Genomic DNA, 20,492 nt, shown 5'->3' on the forward strand with positions numbered 1-20,492 from the left:
AGAATATATACTGATCTGCAGACAGCGTTCTGTAAAAAAAATGGTGGCCTACAAATCCTCTCGTTTCGACCATATACAACGAACTGGACATGCGTGGAACGTTTTTCATTCGACAACTAATAATGACAATAATGATAATAATAATAATAAAAATCGCTGACTTTGTGTTGCTGACGATTAGGTGCCTCACTCTGGTGTGGGTTCGAATCCCGGACGGGACTCAACCCCCAAAAGTACGAGAATCTGTACTTTACTAAGAAAGTAGTATCCCAAATATAACATTTGTGAAATCTTTCTTGTACTTTTTCATCACGAAAAGTATTTTCCTATTAGTTTCAGCGGCAAAACAATATCACAAGTATCTAATTTATTTTATTAATTAAAATGGTTCATATTTTTCACATTTACCGAGAGTTCTATTTCCATAATAAATACGCCATGGCTTATGCCTCTTGCAATATGACGTCATTGGTGCCAATTCATAAAGGAATGACGTCAAAAGACTTTATGAGACTCGTTTCACGTGGTGTAGGTACAGGTGTGTGGTTCTGTCTTCTCAGATGCGCAGCCTATTCTTTTGTTAAGTGCCGCGCTGTTCAAAACACAACGCTGAGCACAATTACTCTAAATTAATTATGTCTTTTAAAAAAATCGCGACTGAGAAGACAACAATGTATGGATAACATACTGTAAGATTCGCGATGATGGTTGGAAGGGTCCGTTGTATGAATTTCACTTATTCGTTCGTTTGTGTTGCGCATATTAACTCTTGCTGTTCCGTGTTCCGCGAGAGATTATACCTGCTGGTCGGAAGCGGATGGTGTCCGATCCTTATATGGAAACGGGCTAAAGGGACAGCACTCTCATCAAGACCCTGACTGGGCTGTTTTTGTAAACAAACGCCGAAAAGTAGAAGTAGCTCAGGTTAGTTCGCTGTATAGTTATTAAACAGATAAAATCTAACCATAGTAGTATTTAAGAAATGTGATTTAGCAGGAGTAAGGTGATATTTGTTCATAGTTTCACTTGATAATCATGAATATCCGCGATGTTGTCTCGTTCCCATGTTCACTTCCTGCATGGTCATGTCGATACTCCGTCATCAGCTGATCATTGCAGTATGCAGCTAATTCGTGTCGGTTGGGTAAGTTGTGTTAACTACGCAATGCCCTTGTATGTTTAGTTTTACAGCCATTCATGTCTCGAATTAATAAATATTATTAATAAACTTGGGGCGGTCGGGTAGCCTAGTGGTTAAAGCGTTAGCTCGTCACGCCGAAGACCCGGGTTCGATTCCCGACATGGGTACAATGTGTGAAGCCCATTTGTGGTGTCCCCCGCCGTGATATTGCTGGAATATTGCTAAAATCGGCGTAAAACTTCACTCACTCAATCACTATTAATAGACTTCATAATAAGACAGTAAAACAAATTATATAAACTCATTAATATATTCTGGGTGTATGTGAGATTGGGGGGTGGGGTGCCTGGAGGTCGTGATCTTTAAATAATCAGGTATAATCATTATCATTCAGACTGTTGAAGTAAAAACCCACAAAAATACATTGTTGCAACATGTTGTTTTATTTGTTTTTTTTAGGCCTTATACGTTTTATTTAAAAATATATCAGGTGTTGCTGGTTTGTAGCTGACAAAATATCAAGTCTCTATATAAAAAAACATGGGCCTCATATTTCATGTTTGATGTAATTTACACACATGTACAATTTTTACTGTTCATTGATACATGAAATGAATCAAGTTATCATTTTTATTCTGTGATAGTGAAATATAGATGACAAAAGTGTTAATGTTTCTATGTTGTATCTTTAAAATATGTAGTTTTGAGCCAAGTCAAACCATACACTGATGCCCAGAAAGCACAGGTCCCTAGAAGAGCCTCAGTCCATCATGTTGTACAGTCGCTGTCCAGTGTACACCAGAAGCATGGCAAACCGTGCTTCACAGTATGAGGTACAAAATAATATTTTTACTATTTATAAATAATCACACAATGTAAATACTACATGCAAATAATTTCTGTATTGAACTATTTTGTATATCTATTATATTCTATATTGTAGCAAGATTGTCTTTTGATGTTAAAGTGTAGTGTGAATGACATATGAAAGTATAGTGTAAAGTATGGTAAAAGTATAGATCTGATACAATTTGTACACAGTTAACTGATGACATTTGTATTTAGGCACCCAGTGAGGGCGAACGTAAGCATGACATGCCTTACATAGCTGATGACTATTACCACCTACTTTTACAATCACTTTGTCAGTGTACATATTTTTTTGACAAATTTATCTTAATAAATTGTTTTATTTTTCAGGTCCCTCAAAGATATTATGGAAGAAAATGAGAGCGACAAAACCCCTTCCATATTCATCAGAAATCTCTGTAAAAAAACAGTTGATTGTACGATTCTGAAGAAATCATGAGCATGTGTTAATGAATCGCTATCAAATGGTGATGATACCAGGTGTTTACAAAAGGTGTCAGAAGAAATTCCTGGTGTTGAGATCCATTTTTATTGTGTGCAAATTGTGTTTATTCTCATGCAGAGCTACAAGTCATAAAATATTAGTGTGTCTTGTGAGTTACAGTGCTTCAGACAACAAGAGAACTGTGCTTTTGAAATAGTCAACCAGTGCACTGACAAGTTGCCACTAAGCATTTAGCCAGTGCTTAAGCTATTTTCTTCAGTCTTTTTCCCCGGCCTTTGCCCTTGTACCAAACTACCTCAGACAGAATCAGCCATCCTGTATTACAGAAACTTATAAAAAGAAACAGCAAAGGCTGATTGTTGTCAGAGACCATAAAACAAGATTTCAATGAAAAACGTTTATTTTAGTGAGCATAGTGAGTGAGTGAGTATGGTTTAACGCCGCTTTTAGCAATATTCCAGCAATATCACGGCGGGGGACACCAGAAATGGGCTTCACACATTGTACCCATATCGGGAATCGAACCCGGGTCTTCAGCGTGACGAGCGAACGCTTTAACCACTAGGCTACCCGACCGCCCCTAGTGAGCATAGAGAAAAACAGTACATACATCAGATGGAAATTGTTCACGAATCACCTTGACAACACAAGATTGAATAACTCTGATTCTTCAACTATTTCTGCAAATCCAAATGTGAACCTCTTGTTTAGGAGGTGTAGACAGATTCTGAAATGAAAGAGTGTCTTTTATTAGTCACGCAGTACAAAACATTAAAAAAATATCATACCATTTAAATATATATTTTTGTCATTCAATCTGGAGGGATGCCTATAGAAGAAGCAACTTATACTCATGATATATGCATAGTTTTTATACCATGTTAATAATTCAATAACAGCCAAAACAGTTTATAGTTTTCTATCACGTTCCATGATGTTTTTATTACTATTTGGTTTGAATACTTCTTGAAATATTGTGGACATGTTTCAATATCACTAATGTAATTTAATAACCTTACAAGTTACATATATTTTCATAAGTGTCTCGCAAATAGACATTTATGGTACTGGAGATTTATTTTACATGTCAGATTTGTTTGTTTTGCATGATAGATCTTTAAATACATAATAAAATAAATTGATGAAAGTAAATCATATTATATTTTTCTAAACTTTATTTCAAGTGTTCAGATAAAATAGGGTGGTTAAAGCGTTTGATCGTCACGCTGAAGACCCAAATTCGATTCCCCACAGGGGTACAATGTGTAAAGCCCATTTGTGGTGTCCCCCGCTGTTATATTGCTGGAGTATTGCTAAAAGCGGCGTAAAACCCTACGCACTCAATCATATAAAAAAATGATTGCAGATTTCATAAATCTGAACTTATTGAAGATGCAAAACCATCTTAATCTGAAACTGTTCCAGATGATTGCTGAACGAAACAACACTGAATGATTATTATTATGATTTACCCATTTCTTGATTGTGGGATTCTAAGGTCATTCCTTTGGTACATTTACATCTGTTTCCATCTTCCTTTAGAGTCACAGCATTACATTCATAAAGCAAAGAATTTAATCAAAGATTTCAGGGCATATTTTCATGTGAAATTTGAGCTCTGGTTCATCTCTAACTGGTCCACTGGTATAAACAACTCATTGCATTTGGCCTACATACTGTATTTTGTTGTGAAATTGGATTTTTACCACATGATATAAGGTATGTTAACATTCCGAACACTGAACACCGGTTATGGGGTTGATCTGCATGCGATTATTTCCAGTCAGTAATGACAAAGTTTTAGGGGGTGGTAGTAACAGATGATTTGCCCAAAACGTCAGGTCAGGAGGTCTAAGTTTCCAGACAAAAATTTACAATTTCAAACATTTTTTATTAATTTTCAACAAGTTTTTATTAAAGTTTCTTAAATAATTTATACACATTGATAGTGACAGTAACTGAGCTTTTTGTAAACATTTTACATATATCTGGTCCACTCAATTAAACAACCCACTTTTTAAAATAATTAATTGTATATTAAACCTTTCATATTTTTTTTAAGTTTGTAAACATTTTTTTTAAAAATCTTGCCTCATAATGGATGATAAATAGTTTCCCTTCAAAGTTGCAATGCATTTTTTGTGAATGGTTGTCAAAACAAACCAAAAACCAGTTATCTATTAAATAGATACAGGCCTACTGCAGTAACTGGTTTCAGTTTATGCATCATACAATGTTATTGCAAATTTCCATTACATCTATCCTGAGCCTTTTTCCAATATTAAATGTTCAGCTCTGACAAGGAACGTCACAGAATTATATTTATGGGTCCAGGGGAGATGACACAAACTTTAGTCATAAGAAGACCTATTATGTGCATGTTGGCAATGTAAATTGTTGTGATTTTTTGTCAATACTTGTTATATATCTGAGTAATAATGTCGTCCGAAGAGACTTTTAGGGGTGCCTGTGTTAACAAAGACCATAAAATAGATCTCTGGTGTTAATAAAAAAAAAATTGTGCCAATATCATGATGATAATGTTATGTGCACTGAAAAACCAGATTTTTTCACAAACAAACTTTTAATCTAATTCGTAAATAATGATGATTAAATCCTTGCAATGATCGTTTTTAAGATCTCTGAAAAATTACCTAACTTAAATGTATTCTGGATGATGTGTATAGACTTGATCATTACAACCCCATTTAGCATTGGTTTAGCATATTCAGTTGAAGATACAATGCATATGCTCAATTTATTTATTATATCTTGATATAGGCATTGTAAGAAATTGTTGGTTTTTTAGAAGTATGTGTTCTCATAAGAGTTATCTATCTTTTGCAGTTGGACCAGCTTTCCATGTTTAAGGGGAGAAAACATCTTGGACAGAAGCAGATCTTCAGATTTCTTTGAATATTTTTGTGGTCAAGCAATACATTGCCTATGAAAGAACAACTCTTGTTGTGTATACAGTTGTAAACATATTAAAGTCCCATCTGAAGTAATGGTTCTGTAAATGATTTCCGTGACCATCAGAAAACACCCTGTGCACTGGACACGCCTCCATAACCAAGAAATAACCCATTCATGTTCTGCACATGGTTAACAGAGCAACAACATGGTACATGCACAGTGTAAAATTACCATTGTCCAACACCAGTTTTATTGGTCACTGAGCTTAACAAATAATATTTACATAATTTGAGAAATAAGTACATGTATATCACTGTGAATTTACTAACAGCAGTTACTTTTTGCACAAACCTGAAACGCCTGAGACTAAGAGGTCTTTCATTGAATTATGCAAGTAAAATATATAAAAAAAGAATTGACTGACATACTTTCATTATGACCATGATAATGTATATTCGAATGGAATTTGAAATTAAGGGATATGTGTGTTTTACAGATTAGGGTTTGATATGTTTATTTCAAATACCAATTTACAGTCATCAGTATAATGTATTGATTTGGTTTCATGGTTATATTGATTAACTATTGAGTGATTTGTGACACTATAAACAAATTTATGATCATAATAGAACTTCCGCATATATTCTTTTTTTGGAGCATGTTCAGAGGACATTTATTTAATTAGGATAATTATTTTTTGGATCAATATATTTCCTGGCAGAGCTAAGAAAATCTTTCTGGCATGTTGATGAGAGTAAAACTTTAGTGCAAGCCTACAAAAGTGCAAGAAATAATACATCTCACATTTAATATAGAAACTAATTTATGCACATGCTTACTACATTGTATAAAACCCACCTCCATACAAAAAATATTTAAAAAATAAGTTTCATATCAAAACTAACAAATTTCATAATGGAAAATTATTTACTTTATTAAAGGCTTGTGACAGAGAAAATATGACCAAATGTAATGCATTTATAAATTTAAGTTTCAAACATATGACTGGTTTATTAAGTAATATAATTACTAAAAAATTGAATTAATAGAATATCCAAAAATAAATTTCACGTTTAAAAATATATTCAAAGCATAGATTTTCCAAATTTCATCCTCCAAATCTTGCCGAATAAGTTCATGCCTATTCAAACTGTCAAAGGCACGGCTTCCACGACACTGATCATGCTGTCAGATACCAGAATACCATGGTAAGTTGGGTAATGTGGCCTACATATTTGTAGTTACATCTTCATAAATAATCTAACATCACAGAAACATGTACCACATCCTCGGTAATCATAAAACACTGTCCACTGAGACTATAATATAAATACACGTCTGAACAGTAGTACCGCACTGGTTGTCAAAATTATTTTAAAGGCGAAGAAAAGAACACATACCTTTACGAACGGCCCTATGGTTGTCAGTTGTCAGTCAGGAACCAATAACCCTGAATGTCAAATAACCGATCATATTATTCCGAAATATGTAAACTTTTACGACTGTCAAGAGCGGCGACAACCAAACGTGCTAGAATACTTGGTCCCGTCTACAGAGTTAGGTCGCGCATTTCGAAAGCAGAACTAGTTCATGAGTATTGCCATGTCACACTCTCCCACCCAGAGTTCAATGCTCGCTGCCGACCGTACACTAGCACGCTTAGTTGTCACCGCTGTTGACAGTCGTAAAAGTTTACATATTTCGGAATAATATGATCGGTTATTTGTCAGTGACTGTGGTTGCGTCATACCAAAGATTGTAAGTAAAATACGTTTATAACGAAAACCCTTATAACGAACTGATGGATATATAACGAACTCTTTAGGGGTTCCGCTAGCGTCCATTTGCTGCACATATGTTGTATATATACTTATAACGAACTACGGTTAAAACGAATTTAAAATAGTGGTCCCATTGAGTTCGTTATATCCGTAGTTTACTGTATTTGTTACCCTGCCTGGCGCTCGGCATTAACGGGATAAAACAAGGACTGATCAGCTCGGAGTTAGCACGGTGTGTCTGAGTGGGATATCCACATTAAACTGCGGAATGGTTTCTCAGTGAGCTAGACCACACACGTGCATTCACGTCGCTGCATGGGTGTAATAATCTTGAACGCGACGCTAAACTCCGTTTCATCTCGACCCGTGAAGATTCCGGGGTAGAATAGGTCTTCAGCAACCCATGCTTGTCGTAAAAGGCGACTAACGGGATCGGGTGGTCAGGCTCGCTGACTTGGTTAATGAATGTCATCGATCCCAATTGCGTGGATCGATGCTCATGATATCAATCACTGGATTGTCTGGTCCAGACTCGATTATTTACAGACCGCCGCCATATAGCTGGAATATTGCTGAGTGCGGCGTTAAACAACAAACCAACCAACCAACCGTTTCAACTCACCTCAACAACATGGTGCGAAATACAACCAAACCTACGCGTAAAGGACTGGTCATGTATGACAGGGATGGGTGTGTCAGACGACATCAGGGAGGGTAATAAATGACATGTGACATATCACCCTGAAAACTGATCGCTATTTCTGTATTAAACTTTTGTGTGTGTTAAATTCCAAGGTTTTACAGATTTTTTTTGTCCAGATGACAATGAGACGCACAAACCTCAAACTAGGGTCTTAAATTACGACAGAGGCCATTGAAGGTTGAAGTTTGTACCAAAGAATGTATTTTTCTTTTCGCGACCTTGTTCGGGATCCTTTCAAATAAATAAATAAATAAATAACGTCCGAAGAAATTGACAAACATTTGATAGGGTAATAAATTGTACACATTATAAATTACCAGTCCCTTACAATTGTGTAATCTATATTGGATCTGTGTCCGATAATTTACCGCGATGAGATCACCAGTTTCTATCTGTCAAAACACAACAGATCACTCGAAACACGCCATGTATATAAGCAAAACACGTGATACGGTGTTTTCGCCAGCATGGACAATCTACTATTGCAGTTATCTCCCTTCACGCCTTAATTTACGCAAGTATTCGCCGTGACATATTCCAGCTCTATACAGGCACAGCTGGTTATCCATTCACTGATGCGTTGTTCGCAATCATGGCAACGTTTGCCACGGAGAAGAAGGATTTTGATCTGGTGGTTGTTTTAGAAGCTTTTCAACAATGTCGACAGAGCGACGACACGCTGATGTTGAGGGAGTACCTGACGGCGTTCACCGAACTGTGCAGGTAAATGAACAAATCTGCCGAGTCATGGTTCAGTCCCTAAAAGTGACCTCGCTTGACGACTGTAACACTAAAATACAGACGTTGTATAACACCAGATCGACTCGTGCATTACTGTGTTAAGTTTCAAACCGACTTGTTTACATTCATCCCATGTTTACTTCACAAGCAATCTCATTAAAATCAGATCTTAGTTCTCACTTTGTTTAGCGGTAGCGAGAACTAAGGTCTGATTTTATTGAGATTGCTTCTCGAGATACGTGATCGGTTTTTATTGCTTGTGGAAGGGGTCAGGCAACCTGTGTTTATAACAGCCCACAGCGCTGAGGGTACATATTGGCGTATGCTCGATTGGGGCGTCGGTTCGCAGGAAAGCCCATATCATGAATATACTTTCGTGTCCTGTTCTAGTGCTTATTATCATTGTACGTAAGACAGTTCTAGGGGGAGGGGGAGGCGGGCAGACCATTTGATTTCCTGGAGCGGGCGCTGTTTTTTTGTTGTTGAAAAACACAGCTCATAACCTTGCGTAATAAACTCAACTCAGCCTTCTTCTGCTTGATAAAAAAAACCCCTCAGTCCTCTATTATGAAGAAGAAAAATAACTCAGACCCTAAAAAAAGACCACCTTTCGTGTACAGTGGAAATGGATGGCAATCCTCAGAATTGCTGACGCGGCGCGAAGCAGCACATGCGATCTCCCCCCTTCGCTTCCACCCCGTTGTTTATTTCCATGTCCAAATTATGCTCACTGAATTGTCGTCGATGTAGCCACTAACCCTTGTTCAGGTCTGAATTCAGTATCACCATAAGTTCTGAACGTGTGTATACCAGCCTGTCGGATGAATCTGTAAATCTGTATGGAGTCCACGTCACGTGCTGCACAATATGTGTTGTGCGAGGACGCACGCCCTTCATTGACCTGTCACAACAGGATGCACACATAGCAATTGTTGCGTATAGTATCGTAGACAAGTAGAAATGTGATTATAGTTTGAAAGGACATTTCTGATATGTTGTGATATACATAATTAAGTATTAATCTGTCAACTCAAGATAAACATTTTGTAAATACGTGCATTTGTCCGACTGAAACTGCCGGTATACAAGGATATACACAAGTATTACATATCGGGACGAGATAATAAAATGTTAGTCGGTAAACGCTGGGCGTGGAATGCTCCTCTTTCACTGATCTGATTAACACATGAAGATCCGGGACAGAAGAGGCCTTCTGCAACCCATGCTTGACGTAAGAGGCGACTAACGGGATCAGGCTCGCTGATTTGTTGATGCATGTCATCGTATACCAATTGCGTGGATCGATGTTCATGGTGTTAATCTCTGAACTGTCTGGTCCAAACACGATTCTTTACAAAACACCGCCATTTAACTGGAATGATATGTTAAACAAACAAATAAACATGCAGCTGGTCTTGGATATATAATGAACATATACAGTCAGGCATCATAAATAGTTTGGAGGATATTGTTATGAAATTGTGTGCTCAGTCTTTACTGCTATAGACCGCCTCCTTGGTCTAATGGTAGAGCGTCCGCCCGGAGAGCGGAATGTCCGGGGTTCGATCCCCAGCCGCGTCATACCAAGAGACGTTTAAAGATGGTACTTTTTGTTACCCTGTCTGGGGCTCGGCATTAAGGGGCTAAACAAGGACTGGTCGGCTCGGAGTCAGTATACTGTGTCTGAGTGGGGTATTCATGTTTACCTACGGCATGGTATCTCAGTGAGCTTGCAATATAAATCGGCATCAGTCCGGACTAGTACAAGCAGACACACACACACATACACGTGCATGCACGTCGCTATGTAAGTGCAATAATCTTGGACGCGACGCTAAACCCCCATAAAACCCCCATAAAACAATAGCATTCCTAAAAAAAACCCCACAATCCCTGACTTTTTGTTCAGTATAGATATATAGGAATGATCGTGTGTCTTTGTAAGCCTTAAAGGGGGGCTGTAGTACTCCCAACTTGGTACAGAATCACGAAACTAACGCGGGTATTAAATAACGAAGATAGCTGCATGAGTGCATGTGTGCTCATACATATAAAATGAAAACAAGTCATTACGGCGATAAGGAATACATTACTTTCTCTAATGACACAAATTACAAAGGGAGCTTTTCAAGGAATACCCATTTTACTGCCTGTAATTTCATTGGGTTTTGATGAGGTGGTTACAATGGCAATGCTCGGGAGAAGGGTGACTGCAAGCGGTCATATTGAGCAGTGCGTGCATCTCGAACTGGGTGGCTGGGTTACGATAGTTAAAGCGTTCGCATGTCACGCCAAAAGACTAAGTTCCAACCCCCCAACCCCCCCTCCCGCACATTGGTACAATATGTGAGGCCCATTTCTGGTGTCCTCAGTCGTGATATTGCTGGAATATTGCTAAAAGCGGCGTAAAACCATACTCGCTCACCATAAAATAATGATTTTCATATGTTTTAATTCTCTCTTTATTTTTTTTCAGATTTTTCAAGCTCACCGGGACCTTGTTTGGTTTTGTTGCGATGGACTTGGAGGACAAAATCCGAATGCTAAACGAGCACCTGACGGCTGACGAAGTACATTACGTCTCAGTGCAGTCAATGATCCAATACGAGGTTGACCATGACCTTACGAAGGTCAAAAAGGGCAATCTGAAGTCAGGGTCAAGGACGTTGCTGAGGTTACATCGAGCTTTGGAATTTATTCTCGCTTTCATGTCTCGTCTCAGGTTAGGGGACGAGAACGAGAAGTCTTCTGTGATCGCTTCGGAGGTTTATAATCAGACCTTGGCCCGATTCCATCCGTGGATCGTTCAGAAAATGGCTGGAGTGGCGATGTACATGCTACCCTCGAAAAAGAACCTGATTGATGTCATGTGCAAACAAGACTATGAATCCGTTATGCGCACGCTCGGGGAAGTGGTTACTTCCGGTCAGCCTCTTTATGACATCACGCAGAGGGTGTACGAAGACAAAGATCTCCTGGACCTGCCATAGTCTCTACATGGGAGAGTTGTAATCAGTGATCGTGAATTGGACGTCGCCGGTAATTCTTTGTTTTTAAACTTAAAATTATTCACTGACCTTTGTCACATTTATTTGGGGAAATATTTGTAAGCTGCGACTGAATTAGGTTGAAATACCGTCGATGCGACGGTAAATATTGGCCCACTCACTCACAAACCAACGGGAAAAGGCGAAGTTTGCCGATTGGGTCCATTGTCAACACTCGTTCTGTTCCGGAACTCCTTGGCCATTCGTCACCATTCGTGACCACTCGTGTCACTCTTGGATAGGTCGCATGGGGTCTCGTTTTCTTCTCGTAGACATTTAGCTTGTCATGAAGGGAAGAATACTTAAACTGGCACAGTTGCTTTTTCAACATACCAGTATCTGTACAACAATTTACACGATCTTTTCCAGATCCAGAAACTCAATCTCATTAAATCAGATCCTTATTGTCGCTACCGCAAAACAAAGATATGAGGACATCCCATTACGGGTCACGCCTCAAAGACCTTGTATCCCACCAGTCAGAGCGTCGCTTACCAGATCGGGAAAGTGAAAGTCGGAATGTGTTTCCTAGACATGCAGCCTCGAGGTTAACTCGGGGCTTTCCGAGCGACAGTTACCGGCTGTACGTCAGATTCCGTCAAAATCATCGTCTGTCGCTCGTTTCAATGAGATTCACATTTGAAACGGACGAGACCTTCCATAGAATATGGGAAGTCCTGCCAAACAATCTCGGCCATCTTTTCCAGAATTGTCTTTTGTTCAGTTTACAAATTTTGAATCGAGAAGTGTCAAAATACATTTCAAAGCGTAGTCTGGAATGGAGGTCGCCAGATGAAACAATCTAGGCCATCGATAAGCCATTTCGAGAATGTTCTTTTGTTCAGTTTTCAAATTTTTAATCGAGAATTTGTTAAAGTAGTTTGTTTCGAAGCGTAGTAGCCAGTTTGAAACTAGTACCGAAATGCACGAGAAAGCTGCTTTCTGATTAGCTAATGTTGACTTCTTGTTAGTAATTTCATTGGTGGGTCAAAGTTCGCGAAAGGTAGTTCTGGCGTGACCTGTTATAGGATGTCCTCAGATCTGATTTGAATGAGATTGCTTGGAAAATTAGGTGATATCGGAATAGCATGAGTGGTCACGAGGAGCCACAAGGTTATATTGGAATGACACGAGTAGTCACGACTGGTCACGATAGAGTGGTGTTAACTGTATGATTTGTGTGTTTTCTTGTGTTATTTATGCTGTAAATGGCATACGATAGGTACTGTAGTGTGACTTATGCTCAACAGAACACTGTGTTCCCAGTGTCTGAGAACTGTGATAAGAACTGCCAGGCAAAAGAAAGTTACACCCATGTTTGATGGTAGCTATAAATGAAACAAAAAAATGTTTATGCGATGGTGATGAATTTGATACGGGTATCATATTTGTGTTTTGGGCCTTACTTAGGCCTGCAGTGTTTCTACGGCCCAGTGATTTGTTTTGTCAAATGTATGTTTAAGGTGTATACTTTCTTTTGTCAGGTACTTTAGTTATTTTATGTGATATACGACTGAGAATATCCCATACCCCCCTCTCTCTCTCTCACACACACACACACACACACACACACACACACACACACACACGCCCTGCCTCTGTCACTTACGGTGTGGACCGACAGGAACGACGGCTTCATTAAAACTTTAACAGGGATGCAGGGCTCGGGCTATTTGCCACTCCCAGTCCCTTAAACATTGTTTGTCTGCCAACTTGGGCACGGGTGGCCCAGTCGTCTCAAACACCGCAAGTCGCTGTGCAGAGTTGCGTCCCCTGGGCAGGCCAGAAACCTATGATCGTGGGTTCGAATCCCGGTTCGTCCCGATTATGTTTCTAGGTTTGTCAGCACTATATTTGTGCTGTTGGGGTTCACAAGAGTGGTCATCGTGTGAGACCTGCATCACTTCGGGCTTTCCTCCCACATTAATCTGACACGCCGCGATATAACTGGAATACTGTTAAAATCGGCGTTAAACCCAACTCACTCACTCTGCAAGCTCAAGTTAATGATACCATTTAACAGTTAATTATTACCCGAAGTACCCAAAGAAAGTGTCTCAATTTGCATGTGGTATTAATTACGTCTTGAACTTGTCAGCACATGTACACCAGACATCGGAGCCTCCCTTTAAGTGCTATCTGCGACAGACCCGCTGTTGAAGCCCTTATGCTGCTGTCACATACCTCCCATCCCTCCATATACTCAAATAGAAGAATGTTGACGTTTTTCTTAAAATGTGTGTGTATATATACCAGATTGTATTGTGCTCTGATTATTGTTTTACATGTATATAATGTATGATTATACTTGATAAACGAACAAGCCTTTGACTGATTGGTCACCACGTGACCCCCAGTGATGTCTGCAGGGGCTTTTTAGCCCTGTGGTCTGAGTAGCTGACGTTTGCGTGCAGAGTTGTGTCCCTTGACAGCCAGGATATGCTGATCGTAGGTTTTAATCTCAGAGCCGTCCCCTCCTTTCAGATATACCGATGGATTTGAATAAGGGAACACTAAGTTTAAGACACAGTAAAACGATATGCTATTATGGGTTCCAAGCCTTGCCTAACAAATACGCGTTTGAAGCAATGCACACAAACACATCTCAACATTTGATTCTGATATGTGTTGAATTTTATGCGTGCTATGTGAAATGCACTGACAATAAAGTCCATTGTCCTATTGTTTTCTTTAATTTTCTTATTCGTTTCCATCAGTATATTTTAACTTTAAACGTGTAATAACTTCCTATATTTGTAGACCCGTGAAGATCCGGGGTGGACTAGGTCTTCAGCAACCCATGCTTGCCGTAAAAGGCGACTATGCTTGTCGTAAAAGGCGACTAACGGGATCGGGTGGTCAGGCTCGCTGACTTGGTTGATTCATATCATCGATCCCAATTGCGTGGATCGGTGCTCATGATATTAATCACTGGGTCGTCTGGTCCAGACTCGATTATTTACAGACCGCCGTCATATAGCTGGAATATTGCTGAGCGCGGCGTTAAACAACAAACCAACCAATCACCCAATATATTTGTAAACACGCCGTGATACTACGGTAATAATGAAGCGGCGGTAAACTCACTTACTCACTGCTCTCCAGGTCTTACATTAATTATATCAGTTCAGTTTATCCCAAAAGACACGATTTGTCACAATCTATTTCGTCTTTCTGCATATGAGACCAGTGTGTTATTTCACTATACTCGACCAGTTTATGAATAAACTTTGTTTTTATATTCTTAATTAATGTTTGTCATTGTGATTCTGTATTTATTGACTATGCATGCTTTAAACAGCAATAACTTGCATATAACAAACAAACGTATAACAAACATACATCTATTTATTGTCAGTCCTACAGACCCTGAAACAAATACTTGTATATCCTAAACAGTCCATGCAAGTCTATAATAATTGGCAAGTCTAGATTACTGATTCCGAAATGAAGACGATCTCTGGTCTCTTTTTCATATTTCATTAAGATAATCAACTGTTGTATCTGTTGTAAGATATTAATGCAAATTTATGCGTTCATATATAGGAATATAGCACTTATATAGTGACGTGCATGCACGTGTGTGTGTGTGAGTGAGTGTGTGTGTGTGTGAGTGAGTGAGTGAGTGAGTGAGTGAGTGAGTGAGTGAGTGAGTGAGTGTGTGTGTGTGTGTGTGTGTGTGTGTGTGTGTGTGTGTGTGTGTGTGTGTCCAGACTAATGCCGAGTTTATAGTGCTAGCCCACGGAGTTATCATGCTGCAGTTTAACATGGATACCCCACTCAGACACAGTATCCTGACCCTAGATCAACCGGTTTTTGTTTTTACGCCTTAATGCCGAGCAAGTGCCATCTGTTAACGTCTGTAGGTATGACGCGGCCGAGGATCGAACCAACGACGTTTCGCTTTCCAGGCAGGCGTTCCACTAGACCGCGGAGTCGATCTTCAACAATATGCAATTTTTTCATAGTATGGCTTTAAACCTCACGTAAAACAAATACGCCGAGGTTTAAATGTCACAGGGTGAGTGTTTAGTGTGAAATGTTACCACAATTTGGATGTATCCAAGTATAGACTGGTCTTAGACTGAGGAGGCGCACCAACAAACTGTGAATCGGTCTTTGGGTCAGTATGTACAATCCACGATTGCAGTTACCTCCCTTTACTCACAATGACGACAGGAAGTCAAAGGGATCTATTCAAGTACAATACGGACACAATTAGTTTCTCCATTCACTGACGCGGTGATCGCGAGCATGGCAACGTTTGACACAAAGAAGAAGGATTTTGACCTGGTGGTTGTTTTAGAAGCTTTTCAACAATGTCGACAGAGCGACGACACGCTGATGTTGAGGGAGTACCTGACGGCGTTCACCGAACTGTGCAGGTAAATAAACAAATCTGCCGAATGTTGTGTACAGTTTATAGGTGTTTCGTTCACACTAAATCTGGTTCGAATCTCGTATTCACAAGGAGCGGTAGGGTAGCCTGGTGGTTAAAGCGTTCGCCCGTCATGTCGTAGACCCGGGTTCGATTACCACACATGGATCCAGTTTGTGAAGCCCGTTTGTTGCTGACATATTGCTGAAAGCGGTGTAAAACCCAACTCATTCACTCTCAGTTTTACCCCGACAATAATCCCGATGATGTCAGCTACTTTGGGACATGCGTCTACGACTTAGCGCCGTTCTGAAACTGTTGAAACAAATACTGTTGAAAGCTGCGTTAAACCAATTCACTCACTCACTAGTGTCGCGAAAGAGTATTTGATGTACGAATACATGTAGAATGGCGTAGTATAATATGTCAGTGTGATATGTTTATCTTGTGCGTGAGATGGTTAACACTGGGGATGATTCACTGTCATGATTCAGGGCTGATCCAACGAGGAAGGAATTCATGTGATGTCCGGCCAAGACAACGAGTGCCTGGCGTCAGATCCTGCCTATATGTAACTGGCTACAAATGTGAACGAACCACATGTCCTTGGTGACGTTCAGAGAGGTTTAGACACAGTTTAGACATTTAAATGTATGAGTATGTTGTTCTATTGGAGATAATATTAACGATGTTCAGTTCCATCCAGAACGAATTTTGACCCGTGAAGACCCGTGAAAAGGTCTTCAGCAACCCGTGCTTGCCGTAAAAGGCGACTATGCTTGTCGTCAGAGACGACTAACGGGATCGGGTGGTCAGGTTCGCTGACTCCGTTGATGCATGTCATCGTATCCCAACTGCGTGGATCGATGCTCAAGATGTCAATCACTTGATTATCTGGTCGAGACTAGATTATGTACAGACCGCCGTCATATAGCTGGAATATTGCTGAGCGCGGCGTTAAACAACAAACAAACAAATATTACCAGTGTAAATGTATCTCTCGCCCAGTGAAATTGAGCATTTGCATGTGGAACACATTTTCAATGATTCGAAGAAATCAACAAGCATATTTAGGGTCCAGGTGGTAATATTTCTGTATCAGGGTTGGGGAACATTTTCACATTTCAGAGAAATGTAGGAGACAAAAATCCTCGATCCTAGAAAACTAATCTCAGTTCGAACTGTTCCATGGGAATTATTTCCCTGGAGATAATGGAAAGGAACAATTTCACTACAGGAAGAGATGATCTTTGACCATATCGATATCCATGAGTAATGTCATTGATGTGTTAATCCTCATTTTTCCTATCGCATGCTTGTTAGCGTCTACAATTAAGTGAGTGAGTTTGGGTTTACGCCGCTTTTAGCAATATTCCAGCAATATCACGGCGGGGGACACCAGAAATGGGCTTCACACATTTTATCCATGTCACTGTGGTGAACCTCACGAGCACGTTGACAAGCCAAAAAATATAATCGGGTCGAACAGTGATTCTAACCCACGATCATTACTATCTAGGGCGCCAAAGGGACGCAACAGTTGCGATGCCTCCAGATTGTATTGAAGGTAAGAGGTCATGACCCTGTGTGGATCCGGGTTCTGGATTCTAGAATAGGTTCTCAGACTGTCACGTTTGTCGTAAGAAGCGACTAAATGGATCAGGGTGTATCCTCAAGGCAGAGGAAGTTCGTTGATCATGTAGTATCATCAGCCTGGTTCCCTGGGTATCCCTGGGTACTGGCGGTACACTCAGCGCCAGCGCAACATACCCAGGGAACCAGGCTGGTAGTATCATCCGTTGGTCTGTCTGACTCAAACTCGATTATTTAGGTCAAGGTCATATGACAAGGTTATTACTCACTGCGCCGTTTTATTATGTTTTAGTACATGTATGTATATATATGAGTAGGAAAATGGAACGGGCTTCATGTCAAATGAAAACCTTACCAGTTATTATTAAATTGAGATTTATTTCTTTACGTATATCATTTTAACAGATTTTTCAAGCTCACCGGGGCCTTGTTTGGTTTTGTTGCGAGGGACTTGGAGGACAAAATCCGAATGCTAAACGAGCACCTGACGGCTGACGAAGTGCATTACGTCTCAGTTCAGTCAATGATCCAATACGAGGTCGACCATGACCTTACAAAGGTCATTAAGGGCAATCTGAAGTCAGGGTCAAGGACGTTGCTGAGGTTACATCGAGCTTTGGAATTTATTCTCGCTTTCATGTCTCGCCTCAGGACAGGGGACGAGAACGAGAAGTCTTCTGTGATTGCTTCGGAAATTTATAATCAGACTTTGGCCCGTTTCAATATATGGATCCTCCGAAAAATGGCTGGCATGGCGATGTACATGCTACCCTCGAAAAAGAACCTGATTGATGTCATGTGTAAACAAGACTATGAATCCGTTATGCGCACGCTCGGGGAAGTGGTTACTTCCGGTCAGCCTCTTTATGACATCACTCAGAAGGTGTACGAAGACAATGATATCCTGGATCTTCCATAATCTCAACATGGAAGCGTTTTTATCAGTGAGCGTGAATTGGACCGTCGCCGTAAATTATTTATGTTTAACACTAAGATTATTAGCATATGAGATATTCTACCATGAATACCCTCCATAACATACCATTACAAGGTCAAAGTTGAAGGTCAAGAAAGAGAAAAATGGTTTTGCCTTCACGTTATTAGTCTGTATTCATCAACAAACTTGGTATATACCTGACCTAATGAAGAATCCGTAATTAAGTCAAAATCAGTTCACAGCTACCCTTTAAACGTGGCAAAAATAAGTATACCGTGGTTTTTTTAAAAAAATCACAGTAATTGAAAGAGCTGTTGTTTACTTTGATTATGTCTAATTAATTCTCACTCATTCCTACAACAGTTTGTTAAAAGTAATCTGTGGTTGGTTAATTTTGTGTGAACATAAATTGTTTCAAGTTCATTGAAACAATTTATGTTTACATAAAATTACATTAAGTTTTTGTGCCGAAAAAAAGCCGAAACCAATTTAATGATTTTCAAAGATTTTAGATAAGCATCTGTAATTGTGTATTATGCGAAACTATTTGTTTTAAAAAAAATTAAATTTTTTACATCAAATTATAATTTGAAAAAAATAAAAACGTGTTGAATTATTCTCTGAGTACTGACTAAGAGTCAGTACAGGTCATTCTTTGGATATAATATCGCTAACTTAAAGTATTTACCATTGAAAACAATTTCAACTGAGACGTTTGGCTCCTTTAGCCCTTCAGAATATGTCATTTCAGTGAAAAACGTATGTTTGAAATGCTGCCTCATAAATATCCTGTCTCAAACAAAAATCTGTTCGCACTGTTGTATATCTTTATACGATTATTATACCTATAAACAAAGTTGGTTTTACGAATATTTACCAAAGACTGATGGTCATACACGCAGTACTACTGGTTTATCGTTGTGCACATGATATTGATTAACAGGAGGGCGAGTCGTTTTGCAGGTTACAGAAAGGTGCGATTGGTTACGAATGTTCTGGCTCCAGTGCATTATAACCTTGGTCTACTCTCGACAGTTTCCGTAAAACGTCATGACTGATTTCTAAGATTTATGTGTTCGCCAAAGTCCACGTGTGTTCGCCAAAGTGCTCGTGTGTTCGCCAAGGTGCCCGTGTGTTCTCTAATAGTGCACGTGTGTTCTCTAATAGTGCACGTGTGTTCGTCAAGGTGTCCGTACGTTCACAAAAGTGCGAGCATGTTCGTCAAAGTGCACGTGTGTTCGCCAAAGTGCCGGAATGGAGCGAGGGGTCACGAATGACCCAGTGCTATCAATCTGCTATCTTTTTCATTATCATTTGTTGTCTCATTCAATTATGTATTTTCTTTTCCGGAATAAATGAGTTTATTTTCATGTGTTTATTCTTTACGATTGTGATTTTCCACTTTTCATTATGTTTTATTTCACTTGTTTTATTTTTTAATTCATCTGTTTCAAGTTATTTAAACATTCGAGACACAGTATGAGATGGGGGTTCAGTAACATCATTCCGTAACCTCAGTTGTGTTTCAGTCTACCGAATACAAGCATTGTCGCACTGTTGTACAGGGGCGATCGGGTGGCCTAGTGGTTATAGCGTTCGCTCGTCACGTCGAAGACCCAGGTTCGATTCCCGACATGGGTACAATGTGTGAAGCCCATTTCTGGTGTCCCCCGCCGTGATATTGTTGGAATATTGCTTAAAGCGGCGTAAAACCATACTCACTCACTTCATCTTGTACACCCGAAAGACAAGCGACTGCTGATTTTGAAATAAGAATTTCTTGAAGCGCTCGTAAAATGTCCAACTCATGCTGATCGCAGCAAGAACACATCAATCCACACCATCTCAACACAATATCATCAGCTTTATTAAAATAGCGGTTCGCCCAACGATTTGTCGATTGAACACCTCTGACCCCTAAAAACAGAAACAACCGAAAT

The 20,492-nt window shown here is 39.6% G+C and overlaps 2 protein-coding genes and 1 long non-coding RNA gene across 3 annotated transcripts; all 3 read left to right on the forward strand.

The window, feature by feature from the left end:
• The first annotated feature begins 885 nt into the window (after window positions 1–885).
• On the forward strand, window positions 886–2,930 carry LOC124144948. Its single transcript, XR_006862496.2, has 3 exons — window positions 886–924; window positions 1,843–1,974; window positions 2,342–2,930. It is a non-coding gene; the product is annotated as an uncharacterized LOC124144948 (long non-coding RNA).
• Window positions 2,931–8,379: 5,449 nt separating this feature from the next.
• Window positions 8,380–14,520, forward strand: LOC124144927 (ceramide-1-phosphate transfer protein-like). The gene is made up of 2 exons (XM_046514555.2): window positions 8,380–8,579; window positions 11,074–14,520. Exons 1-2 carry the CDS (start codon window positions 8,449–8,451, stop codon window positions 11,585–11,587), a joined length of 645 nt encoding a protein of 214 aa, XP_046370511.2. The 5' UTR covers window positions 8,380–8,448; the 3' UTR covers window positions 11,588–14,520.
• Window positions 14,521–15,826: 1,306 nt separating this feature from the next.
• On the forward strand, window positions 15,827–19,937 carry LOC124144928 (ceramide-1-phosphate transfer protein-like). The gene is made up of 2 exons (XM_046514556.2): window positions 15,827–16,029; window positions 18,021–19,937. The coding sequence occupies exons 1-2, from the start codon at window positions 15,899–15,901 to the stop codon at window positions 18,532–18,534; spliced, it is 645 nt and encodes a 214-aa protein (XP_046370512.2). The 5' UTR covers window positions 15,827–15,898; the 3' UTR covers window positions 18,535–19,937.
• The last annotated feature ends 555 nt before the right edge of the window (window positions 19,938–20,492 follow it).

This window comes from Haliotis rufescens, unplaced genomic scaffold, assembly GCF_023055435.1.
Source record: "Haliotis rufescens isolate VD_foot unplaced genomic scaffold, xgHalRufe1.0.p SCAF_55, whole genome shotgun sequence".
NCBI classification, from domain to species: domain Eukaryota; kingdom Metazoa; phylum Mollusca; class Gastropoda; order Lepetellida; family Haliotidae; genus Haliotis; species Haliotis rufescens.

Coding starts and splice junctions, on each gene's coding strand:
- LOC124144927 (XM_046514555.2), top strand. CDS start 8,449: ATGGCAACGTTTGCCACGGAGAAGAAGGATTTTGATCTGGTGGTTGTT. Junction 8,580..11,073: donor GCGTTCACCGAACTGTGCAG/GTAAATGAACAA, acceptor ATTTTTTTTCAG/ATTTTTCAAGCTCACCGGGA.
- LOC124144928 (XM_046514556.2), top strand. CDS start 15,899: ATGGCAACGTTTGACACAAAGAAGAAGGATTTTGACCTGGTGGTTGTT. Junction 16,030..18,020: donor GCGTTCACCGAACTGTGCAG/GTAAATAAACAA, acceptor TCATTTTAACAG/ATTTTTCAAGCTCACCGGGG.